Source organism: Takifugu flavidus, chromosome 10 (assembly GCF_003711565.1).
Source record: "Takifugu flavidus isolate HTHZ2018 chromosome 10, ASM371156v2, whole genome shotgun sequence".
In the NCBI taxonomy this organism is placed as follows: Eukaryota; Metazoa; Chordata; class Actinopteri; order Tetraodontiformes; family Tetraodontidae; genus Takifugu; species Takifugu flavidus.
Genome location: NC_079529.1, coordinates 5,059,643 through 5,071,852, shown reverse-complemented (window position 1 = coordinate 5,071,852; position 12,210 = coordinate 5,059,643). Strand labels below are relative to the sequence as shown.

Below are 12,210 nucleotides of genomic sequence, written 5' to 3'. Positions count from 1 at the left end.
TTTTATCTTTTACCGCAGGAGGGACTTTTTTCCCCTGAAAAGAGCGCCCCCGTGTGGTCCAAATTACAAACAACGCATGTTTTCATCACGTCATTTAAAAAAGTCCATCTATGTTCTCATTTTAGATCAGAATAAGTAGTTTATAATCATATAGTAACCCCAATGAACAAGGACTCTAATGCAAAATGTGCAAAAACATCTCTTCAGGGAGGTCAGGATCAGCAACGGGTGTTGATGTTCATAAGCAAAAAAAGAAGTCACACTCAAGGAACCATTTACATTTTATTATATTGCTAAAGCTGTCATTACACAAAAATAACAAACTTTAACTTTCTGACCTGATATCACATCATAGGCTGCTGAACAAAGGGACCAACAGAGAGGTCAACTCTCATTGGAAGGAACATAAACTTAAAACTAAAACTAGAGACCAGGTTAATATTACTTTCAAACCTTCACAAACTATAAAGTTCTTATTCATAGGATATACTGACATTTGGCAACTCTGATATAATATTTATATATATTTATATGTATGCTAGCACTTTAAATATGGAAATTACAGGGATATAATACAAGTTTTAGATAAGTGGATGGCCAAAAAGGAGAAAAAAATAGCAATATTTTGAACTGAAAGCTGCATTTCCCAAAATGTTACTAAAGTGGTCATATTGTCATAGATAAAATGAACAACTCCTACATATTTTGTATGCTAGCAGTTTGGGGCAGATCTTCACAGTTGAATTTAGATGCAGAGATGATATTTGTTAATCATCCTGTGTTACTTTGCTATCTGTTACAGCTTTCTTTCTTATAAAAACAAGATTACATGGACGGATGAGCACAGTTTGCTTCATGGCAGCAAAGATGGTAGATCTTTTCCCTAAAATCTGAACTCAGTTAAATCAGTTAAATTTGACTGAACTCAGTCAAATTCCGATAAACAAACATTTGAATTCCCCATCAGAGAACAATAATTTGTCCCCAAAAACTCTAAACTCATAATACTGATAAAAGCTAGTTAAACTAAAAATTGTTTCAGCATTTCGGCTGCAAACGTCTGTGTGAAATAAGGGACAAAATGAATTGTTGCAGGACAGCCGAGAACGTTTCAGATGAAATAAAACATCTGACAGTATACACATAAACAGTAACTCTATTAATCTGATATCTTGCATTTAAGTATAAAAATAGAGATACGCTGAAAAAAGGCATTTAAAGATGAAATTAATGAAAATAAATTACAAAAATGTGTGAGTTTAAGGACTAACTGCTACAGCTACATGACATTTACAGCTCCACACTTCCCGTAGTAGGCATGGCGACAGTGTTAAAACAGAAATTAAAACCATGTTTACGTGCCAATGACACATAATTGCTCAAAGCCTGTGTTGTAATGCATCAGAGGGTCAGAACTATGTGCTGTTTTAAGCACTCTGATGCCATAACCTAAAGTTTAGGGTGATTAAATCTGCACTCACAAAAAGAAAATCACCAGTTTATGGAGATGAGTGATGTAAATACTCCCCCCCCCCAAAAAAACATGAGCATGCATGCAACATGCGTTTCAAAGTTCATTTCAACAAACAGAAAATTAAAAAAATAAAAATAACATATGACAATATTCAGACGTAGAGTTTTCATGTTAATGGGCTTCTATAAACGTGTTTAGTCATATATTTAAATGTGCTGCGTTGGCACATCTTCCAACTTGTATTAACAATATAAGCAATCGATGAGCAGCAGGATCGCAGTATGTTTGGCTAATACTCTCAATGCTACAAAACCATCTAGCTTGTTCATTAGTTCTACAAAGTTCTACAAAGCTCCGTGTACAGCCGCAGCAGATTAAATGAGGATCAAACAGGGCAACAAAGTGAAAATAAGAAAACCGAGTCTCATCTAAAAGCAGATGGTCATTATACAGAATCCTGAAGGGTAATAAGACACCAAAAAATTGGCAAAATATTTACACATTATATAAGTACTTAAAGTCCCTCATATCCACTTTGTAGTGTCCAATAACGCTCAGATTGCCAAGCTTCTCCGGCTGCTCATCCCAAAGTTGGCACGTGTGTGCTTTCTTTAGAGTTCCTCCATGAGTAGCTCAGAGGCAAACGCTGTGATTGATGACCACTACAGCTATTGCATCTGCCACCGTTGCCGTTTCCTGTGTTCTTTAAATATTGTGCTCTTTTTCAAAGCCAAGGGGCAGCCGGAATGCTGTGTCATCCCCGTGGTGGTACAATGCACTCCTTAAAAATGTCCTGTATGCACATAAAATATTCAGTATTTTCCTTTACGTTTAATAGGAGGCATGTGCAGCTTTCTTCTCTAACCCTTTGGGAGTAAATGCTTCTTACAGGCCCGTAAAACACATTTATTTCACTGAATGGATCATGTGATTTTTGAATGTTGAATCTTGAGTCCCATAACCTTTAATTCAGGACGGAAATCTATCCTTACACTCACTTGAACAATTTTAACCTATAAGAGGATATTTCACAAACCTGCATTTCCTTTATTTTAGGTCCAATCTAATGGTATTAAGCCTCCTTTCACAAAACATTCAATTTTCTATTCTTTTTTCAGCTGGCTCCAGCTGAGAACTTTACAAAATGTACAAACACTTGACAAACGTTCCTTTAACTAAGCAGCGTGTGCTCCTCCCTGGACCTCGTTTACATGCGCGCTGAAGGATGAACTTCATTCCTACAGCCTTCTCTGTTCCTTGTGGCGTGTGATCATGCGATGCGTGGGGCCGAGCGGTCATTTGTCAGAGTCCTCTTGAGCTTCACTCCCTTGCGTATAGCCACCAGCATGTCACCTTCTGACCTTTCTCCTGCCTCGCTTTGAAAGTGCTGCTGATTGGACAAGGGCACGCCGGGTGGGTTGGTCGTAGCCTGGCCGCTCCAGGACATCATTGGCAGTGTGTCAGCGTCGCCCTCTCTCACGAACGTCGGGGACTCTGGGTTTTGTCCTCGCTCTCCTCCCGCCTGCTCTGCAGCCCTGCCCCCGTTAATTCCTCCTGACAGGTCAGGCACCACGGGGGGTTTCACTGGGATGACAGGTGTGCGGATTGGGATGGGGCCTGTGCCCCCAACTGAGGCGGAACGTCGTGCAGACGGCTTTGAGGAGGGCGTGCGGCGTATTGTGGCAACCCCGGGGGTGACGATAACTGGCCCGTGGCCTGAAGAATAGCATCCAGAGCTGGATCCAGAGTGGAAGCCATGAACGGAGGCTGCAACGATCGTAAGATTTAACAATGAATCTAAACACAACCAACACATATTCCACTATTACACATGTGATGAATTTATTATTACGAGTAACAACAAGGTATATGAGAACCTGGAGTACCTGCAGACATCGGAGGATAAGCTCCTGTGTGGAGAGGTGTGGAAGGGTAGGGCATTGTGGAGTAGGCCCCCTGTGGGGAATAAGGAACCTGTGTGCTGGGCACACCAGCTGTGGAGGCCGGCCGCTTGCTCTGAAACATCTGTCGATAGGAGTGACTTATATCGCTGTTTCTCGGGATTGTGGAGGACTTGTCAAAGTCCATCTGCTGAGGTTCAGGCTCCTGATCTCCAGCCATGGAGAAATAGTCATAGTCTGACACTAAAGAAATAACAAAAATGTCTTAGGAATGTTCTAACCCAAGTGTACAATGAAGGGCAATGGTGAAGGTAGAGCTTCCGTCATACCTTGAGATGGGATTGTGTCTTCAGAGCAGCAGGGTGTGTTTGTCTGTGTACTGTAGCCACTGGAACACTGGATGGAGTCTCTGCTGGACCTCTGATTGTCTAAATCCAGGCCTCTGGATAAGGCCAAAGCGAGTTCTTCATGGGGCTCAATATGACCACCCTGAAGCAGTGATGCAACAACAACACTATTTTATAGTCTGTCTGAACACTTTTCAGCACAAGGTTGGTACGATTGACAAAATGCAAATGAGACCTTTAACTTAAATTATTTAAAACCCTTAATGACACAGACAGAGGCGGCAAGATCTGACCTTTACAGGTGGAATCAGAGCTTTGTTTCTTTCCTCCACCGATATGGAGGTTTGCAGTGCAGCGGGGGCTTGTGTCAAGGTCATGGCGAGGCTGCTGTCATTCACGCTACCATTCATGTTAGGTACAGTGGCCAGGTCTTTGTCCTTCTTCCTCCTCAGGGTGTTGACCATAGGTTGGTCGTAGGGCCCTGGCTTGGCCCAGTCCTGCAAAGAAAACAATGTCAGTAACCATCAAGTTCACACGGCCGACCGAGAGGAGGGGGAGGAAATGATCGTCAAGACCCAGGTGAGGGAACAAACCTTCCAGCTCGGGACTCGTGATGAAGGGATCATGGGGCCCAGAGTACAGTAGGGAGGGTAGTCTGGTAACAAGGCTGAGGCAGGACGTGACCATGAACGGGTGGGACTGGATGAGGAGGTGGAGGATGAAGATGCAACAGGGAAGAAGGGGAAGGCGGTGCTGGAGCCTGAGCCCAAACTGCCACCATTGCTATGCAGGTAGGGAGAATTTTCAGGGCTGTAGTGGTCGAAACCATTGGACAACTGGATGTGTGCGCCAGGGAAGAGGCGTGACAAACGAAACAAACATAACAGAATGCAAAAAAACATGGGTGAAATTATTCAAATGATAAACACAAAAGCAAATCGATCAAATCAACAGAGAGTAATGGCAAAAAGAACTAAAACCCAGATGAAACATGGAGAAATAATGTAAAACCTGAGGACTGGACATGCATTGCTTTATCACTTCTATGAAAATGGGATGTACAGCCAGCTTTGAGGTTTAGTAAAAGCTGCAGTGGTGTGTGAAATGCAGATACACACACACACACACACACACATATTAATGAACGGGTGAGTTTGGTGTGGACGAGTGTGTTTCACCTTGTCCGTAACGTGCTGGGGTGCAGCAGAAGCAGCTATAGAGGACAGGGAGCTGCAGTCGCCCAGTTGCCCAGTCTCTGACACCTCAGAGGACTTGGAAGTGAGATTAGGCTGAGAAAGCAAGTGCAGCGACAGGCGGGCCGAGAGATGACGGCAGACGGTGAAGGACAGACGTGTCAGCAGGTAAAGAGAGAAGTCATGTGTTAGAACGCAGTGGCGACTTTTCCACAGATCTCAGCGGTTAGTGAAAAGCTACAGCGGAAAAAAGGCGCTTGGAGCAGCGCCAGTATCAACAGCACGGCCATCAGCAGTTGTGAAGCTGTGTTAAAGTGATGCACCATCTCAACATGTGTGTTTCTGACTTTGACCACAAATGATTGATAAGTAGGTAAAGCTCTGGTTGTTCTGTTATTCTTAATAACGGCAACATTCTTAACCCTTGCCTTCAGGGAATTAGGTCTGTGCCTGAGCGCTGCCTTCCAGAGGATGATTAGGGTTTGGAATCAGTTACAGAACATTTTTCTAGAGTTAGATGCTGAAAGTGGATGAAAATCTGTGAAACTCCAGGAATTGGATGGTGCAGTAAACGGGTCCTTGTGGAGTGTCTAAAACACCTTCAATGTGTTGTCAAATAAGCAAAAAAACAACAACTTCCAACCACTGATGTGTTTTGACATTAAAATATTTTGACATCCTAGCAGCCAAAGAAATGACAAATCCTGGACAATCATACAAACAATGATGCGATCTTTCTCTGGTGGTAAAAGCAAAATATTAATATCTGTAAAATCCATTCAACAAGAGGACACGCCTCTTTTACAGAGATACTTTTAATATAAATGCAGGACTCAATATGCTCAATCCTTTAGTTTACCCAAACCACATTGTCGCAACAGTTGACTCCTAAAAAGCAGGATGGGGCTGACCTCTTTTGCTCTGGCTATGAAGGAGGCAGGCTCATTTCCTGTGCACTTATGTTAAAATAATTGTAGGGAAATGACTTCACTGTGATCATATCCACTTACTCCTGCCAGCTAACTGCCACTCAGTGGTCAAGATGTGTGAGAAAATAGTATGTGTGCACTGCTGATTTAGGGTTTTCTTTCCCAGTACAATGATTTAAAAATCACAGCCCATGAGTGGTTTCATAGTATTATTTCATCAATGCACGTTTTTGTGCCAAAGATGTGGTTAAGTGTGAGTGACCGAGGGGTTTCTCTTACCTTTGTTTCAGTCTGCATGGGTGAGGATGATTTAGATGAAGCCCACTGGTCATGCGATGAAGACATGAAGCCTGAGTCGTGGGAGGAGATGCTGGAGAGTCGGATCGGGGCCTGCTGGGGCAGCGCTGAGCTGCGGTACCGATGTCGGTTGTGATGGTTGAAGAGGTGGTGTGAGGAAGAGGAGGAAGAGGAGGAAGGAGAATGAGAGTGAGAGCCACTGGATCCTCTGGAGTCACTACTGTTAACGCTGTTCAGACTACTGTGAAAGGGGGTGAGAAATGAGGAGATGACCAAAGGAGGGAGATTGACAGTGACAGGCAGTATGAAGGAAATCAAACGAGATATGGACAGAAGAAGAAGAATGGGTAACATGAAGTGGGAGGATTGGGGGAGTGTGGAGGAGACAGGGCGGGAAACAATTAACACAGCACGCCAAGATGCAGCAAGCATTAACTGAGGTCAATCCGATCAAAACAACAACATAACCAACATAAAACAATAACTACAGGCAGAAAATAACAAGATTTTATGCCTTGGACAGAGACTGTTGAGGTTATTCACACAGACAAAATACCAAAATACAAAACAGCATTTGGTCTTATGACTGTGTGAACTGAAACCTAAAAGCAACACTGTAATAATCAGAGGAAAATATAAAAATTAAAAGAAAAATGAATGATACAAGATGTATCAAATAATGTACGAATCAGTGTTAAGAAATTCCACAAACTACACAGTAATTTGTGAATTTCTTAATTTTATGTGTTAAAACAGGCAATGTAAGACTCAAGAAAGCTACCTGTTACACACAAGGATGGGTATAAAACACATATGCATCCTTTTAACATCTTCAGTTTACAAGTAATATTAAATCAGGATTTAATCAGAGGAGGCACACCCACAAGTTGATTTTAGAAGAGAAAATTGTCCTAGCACAAAACCCTGAAATTAAACACCTTTTTTCACCAAAGCATTTCGGAAATAAATCATTGGAAGACACAAAGGCAGGAGCAGGAGGGCAGAGGATGGGAAATATGGTCTGAACAGCACTTTTTATCCAAGTATTTAATAGACGCGTGCTTATTTTAGCACCACAATTGTATTTCTTTAGGGATGTAAATTTATTAGCGACCAAGAAGTGGCCACTAGATGGCAGCAGTACACTAGAAAACAAAACTGTTCACTCCCACTATGCTAATATTTGTATTCATCTGGTTTAGCAATGGCAGATTTCGCCATTAAAATAAATAAATGCAAATGTAGAAACCTGTAATGCCTATTATACAACCACATTATGTAACGTGAAACAGAGCTATCGTGTTGAATTTATTTTAAAATTTAATATAATGCTATAGAGCTATACGCGCATTTGTAAGGCAGATTTTTATTTGCTGGAAGCATCGTTTACTCTGGGATTATACCTGCACATGCTGGATTTCCTGGACATGGTGGTGCTCGGGGATGATGGCGGAGTTTGATATGACCAGCCATAATCTGAGCTCTTCAAATCTAAGATCACCTGAGAGGGAGGGCAAAATTTAGACTTTTAGCTCTTTTTAGTTGCACTTCTGATGAGGAAATGCAAGGAAAAAACCTAGAGTTAATTTTATGAAATCAACAAAAAAAAATTGTTACAAGCTGAGGTGAAAGAAATTTTCCTGTTAATATCCACAGCCTGCTTTATCCCGTATTTTTTCCCTCACCTGCTCGCTAGCAGGGGGAAGCTTGTGTGGGTCAGAGGTCAACGCTTTAAGGTCATCAGAGATTGCCTGGAGGTGGGTGACCTCTCCCAACAAAGAAATTTCCTCATCCTAAAAGAAAAAAGAACAATTTAAAAGTGATATGGGTGAAAACACTATCATCACCTTTCCTTATTGCAGTCTCAGCAATATATGGAAGCATTTCTTCATTCTTGGCTGCTTTACTCACCACGACAGGTCGCAACATGGTTACAAAGCAGCAGATTCTCTGTCTGTGTTCTATAAGAGCCTTCCTGAGGGCTTGCTTCTCTGTCTCTTCCAGCAGAATGAACTTATCGCTGACATCCTGCATGGCACTGTCCAGCTGGGGCTGGATATCACCGCGACCTTCAAGAAAGAGAACACACACATGTTAAACAACTTACACAAGACTACACCATGTCTCACCCCCTCACCACATATGCTGAAGGGATAGTGGGCCCACTTTAACATGCATGAACTGCACATAAATATGATCATTTATAGCAGTGATGAGGGAAATTAGGTGTCATTGCTTGTGGCTCTGTTGTTTATTTAACCTGGCAGCTCAAACCCTCCCTTGACTGTGTACATCCTCTCTATTGTCTTATTTTTCAGCCATCTTCTTCACACAAAGGGCCACTTGAGTCACGATAGTGTTTGCTGACTCTTTGTCAAAGGTGGTGAGAGGGCTATCACGTAGTACTTGTCCTGGGAAATGTCTCTTTATCGTGTCAAGATAGCCAAAAATAAGTTTTGACTATCGCCCCACTGTCAAACAGCGTGTGCGCTTGTGTCTATCCAGTAATGACAAATGTACAGGGTATCTCTAAGGAGGTAGCCTGAAGAAGATTCAAGTTCTCTTGAGTTCTTTAGGGAGGCAGTAAGTCTGGCGACTGCCCAAGATAACACACGAAGAACCTCAAAAACCTCTCTATCCACTCAAACTACACTTAAACACCAACATAAAGAACACAGGCCTGACTTAAACACAGCAAGGTTAAACCTCTATGGTGTCTGTCACACTGGCAGCTCATCGTTTATAGCATATACAGCTGATTCTATGGGACTCTACTGCCTTCTTTCCGTCAGTAAACTAAAATGTTTAAAAGACAAACCTGCTACATGAGTATGAGTGAAGGCTGCTTTAATAGCATAAACACAGAAGCCCCCCTGTGTCAGAGCGTATTACGCAGTGGCTACAATGATGAACTAGATTGTCCTAAGACTGGTAAATCCAAAATGCTGTATGTATTTTCAGTCTCATAAAGATTCAAAGTCATCATAAGAGGAGACGTATACAGTTACACTGTACGGGCTTTAGGCGGCCAGACGGGCTAGACAGGCTTCAGTCATTAGTCTGGTTTCCACTGCAGGGTCAAACACTGTTTATCTACTTCTCTCCAGAGGAAATTAGCCTTTATTCGTTCCGTTTGCCAAAGAATTGTAAACTGGGAATTACATTCTAAATGCAATTATTAGCTAGAGACAAAGTTATGTGATCACTAGAGAAACAAATGAAAGCGTTTGTTGCGTAAATTAAAGCACCTTGCCTAAGAAAAACTCCACTTTCTAATCACTATGAATACTCCGAGGCTCAGCGTCACAGCTGTTTTCTCTCAGTCTGTTTTAAGGCGAATAAAAACACTTAAAACTGTAACTGATCTCATTGTTGAGAAGTCGCTTTCAAAATATAAAGTCTGGGGATGCTGTGGTGTCTGCCTGGCATACATTAAACCCAAGCACATTCTGGATTCTGGTTTTCTCCCACTACTTCACAGTCTTGGCAGAACATAATCTAAATAACTGCGGTGGCTTCGGAAAGATGCTAATGCAAGTTGAAGTCATTCATCTGAGAGAGATTTATAGCCAAATATTAAAATTTGCCGCTTTGTTAATTCTTACTGGTAGTAAACCGGTCAGTCTTATATTACCAGCTAACCTGTCAGCGTGGCCATTTCTGTCCACTTAGGTTATTTTAGAGAGATATAATCTTTCTGTGGAATCAAATGAACGAGGAACGAGGAGGACTGTATATTCGGGCGTGAACAGTGAAGTTGTGGTGAGCTGAGATTGTTAGTGTCTGTTATGTTACAACCTTGTTCCTCCTATGGGCCCTTCCTCAGTTTGTCCACATTCCTAGTGTCTGCACCATGACTTTAACATTTGTGCTTGAGCAATTATGTGAATGACAGGGCCGTGATTACTGCTTCCTTTATCTCATGAACCAAAGACAAACACTGAGGTTCACTGGAGGTCGTGGAGTGCTGAAAACACTCTAAACACATCCACCCTTAAACATAATTCACAAGCCTTTTTTAGACAATTATAGCTCATGTGAGAATAAAATAGCATTGATCTGATAAGTGACGAAGCTCTTAACTTCAGTTACCGTGTGTGCATGAGTATGGATGTCTACTCTATTTCCAGTTTAAGCTCATACGTTCGTTTTTTACTTTCCGATGAACTGTGCTTCGTTTTTGAAATCATACCGCTCTTTCTGTGTTGTTTTTCCTAACTCAGCTGGGCCGAACTGTTGTTACACGTGTGCACGAGCTCCAGCTTTCACATGACCGCTGATTGCTTTAGGTGGAGGTCACAGGCTGATTCTTAGCCAGACTGGGGTCTCAGGTCAGATTAACACTCTTGCAGGACACACATCAAACATCAACAAACAAGTAGACAGATGGCCCTCTTGCCTGGAGTTGTCATGGTAATTGTTTTCCTGTGGGTAGTGTGAAGACGGCGGTCGACTAAATACTCAGTTTGAGCCAATTTGGTGACACTCTTGCCATTTAAACAAAAGTTATATTTGATTCGTGATGGATGGATGTTTGTCAAGCAAAATTAAATTAGATTGGCATCAGTATCATAATCAGCCATGATCAGAGAGAGAGAGAGAGAGAGAGAGAGAGAGAGAGAGTAAAACAGAAATTTGTCAGTGCATTAAAAATGACCATACTGTGTCTCAGCACTGTCATCATCTTTTTACCACAAGCTTTACATCTTAATGTGAGAATAGTTCCTAATAATAATAAACAATGAATGCCATACATATGGAGAGAGACTGAACATGCAAATATTTAGCAGCTGTTTACTTGAAGGTGGCCAAATACACGATGGCTTCTCCACAGTGCAAGCAGGGTTTTGGGTAAAACATTATTGCAGATGCAACAATGTGGACAGAGGTTCTACTCCACAAACTGACTTACCCATATTATCAGCTGCAGTGCAGCATAAAAAGAGGGAACCATGTTTGGGCAGCGAGAGAGGGAAAAAAAATCCGAGTTAACTGAAAGAGTGCCAGCACTAAACTCTAAATGAGTGTTGACATGAAAAGAACAGCAGGACTGTGCTGATGCACCACAGTTCTTTTACAGATACAATCACAGAAAATATACATTTCTGTGTATGTAGATCATGAATGCTGTGAACTCCTGTCCACTAGAGCAACATGAATCATCAGGAGCTGCAGTGTCAAGTTAGATTTAGTGCTTAAGAAGAAGAACTACTGACCTTCTCTCAAAAACACCTGTCAACCAGGTACTAATTCAAAATGGGAAAATATCAACAAACCAAAACAGTGTGGAAGCACCTTCACCTCGTGCCTTTTTTGTGTGTGTGTGTTTTTTTCTTGAGGTAGGTGAATGTGTATGTAGAAGCAGAGCCAAGAGAGCTGGAGATGGAAAAGTCTGCTGCCCTCTCAGTGGGAGTACACCAAGTAAGGTAATGTTTGGCCTAACCAGATCCACACAAGTCTCATCAGAAAGGACAAACACGTCCCTGCTGTCTCGCAAAAATGTCACAAACACAACGTTGATATATTTCTTCAAGCTTAAAGAGAATTTTTACAACGGTTTGAGTAATTAGACGGCTGCAACGATCATTCCCTGGAATTTGACAGTAATGTAAAAAATGCATAAATCAAAACATTTTTACTTGATTCTGTGTGATTAACTCATGATTTTTTTAAAAAATTTAAATCACTCATTTGCCTAAAACTGAACGATTCTAGGACAACAACCTGAAGCAGATATGTTATCTTTGACTTCTTTCAGGAGACGGTACTTCTGGTCATTAAAGATGTCTATAATGTTACAGGGGCAAAACAAATATAAGTTAGTACATATGGCAACACTCCTGTTGTTTCTATGCACCAGTCGAACTGGTCTCTTATGAATTTCTGCAGGTTTGGGATATAAATACCTTTTTTGGCCTTCTTCTGAAGTTTCAGCGTGTCTGAGGACTTCTTCTTTATTTCCTGTCGGGCCTTTTTGAACTCTGTGAAAGATTACAATACGTGCGTAAATACTATGTCTTGGTGTCGTGGTACATATATGAGCTAATCAGAAAGGGCAAGATTTAAAAA

The 12,210-nt window shown here is 41.6% G+C and overlaps 1 protein-coding gene across 12 annotated transcripts in view; it reads right to left on the bottom strand.

Annotated features, from left to right (window-relative positions):
* Nucleotides 1-263: 263 nt before the first annotated feature.
* Nucleotides 264-12,210, bottom strand: part of LOC130532184 (protein MTSS 1-like) — a 32,015-nt gene continuing 20,068 nt past the window's right edge. The window contains exons 6-18 of one of the 12 annotated variants that reach the window (XM_057044595.1): nucleotides 12,048-12,122; nucleotides 11,866-11,928; nucleotides 11,054-11,065; nucleotides 8,053-8,210; nucleotides 7,827-7,934; nucleotides 7,545-7,642; nucleotides 6,124-6,382; nucleotides 4,901-5,011; nucleotides 4,316-4,558; nucleotides 4,016-4,219; nucleotides 3,705-3,864; nucleotides 3,361-3,618; nucleotides 264-3,241 (exon numbers count right to left, since the gene is read on the bottom strand). In XM_057044595.1, the coding sequence (XP_056900575.1) occupies nucleotides 2,745-3,241; nucleotides 3,361-3,618; nucleotides 3,705-3,864; nucleotides 4,016-4,219; nucleotides 4,316-4,558; nucleotides 4,901-5,011; nucleotides 6,124-6,382; nucleotides 7,545-7,642; nucleotides 7,827-7,934; nucleotides 8,053-8,210; nucleotides 11,054-11,065; nucleotides 11,866-11,928; nucleotides 12,048-12,122 (2,246 nt within the window). In that variant the 3' untranslated portion in view covers nucleotides 264-2,744. The remainder of the gene's footprint in view (nucleotides 3,242-3,360; nucleotides 3,619-3,704; nucleotides 3,865-4,015; nucleotides 4,220-4,315; nucleotides 4,559-4,900; nucleotides 5,012-6,123; nucleotides 6,383-7,544; nucleotides 7,643-7,826; nucleotides 7,935-8,052; nucleotides 8,211-11,053; nucleotides 11,066-11,865; nucleotides 11,929-12,047; nucleotides 12,123-12,210) is intronic. The other 11 variants (XM_057044600.1, XM_057044603.1, XM_057044607.1 and 8 more) reach the window with 11 other exon arrangements.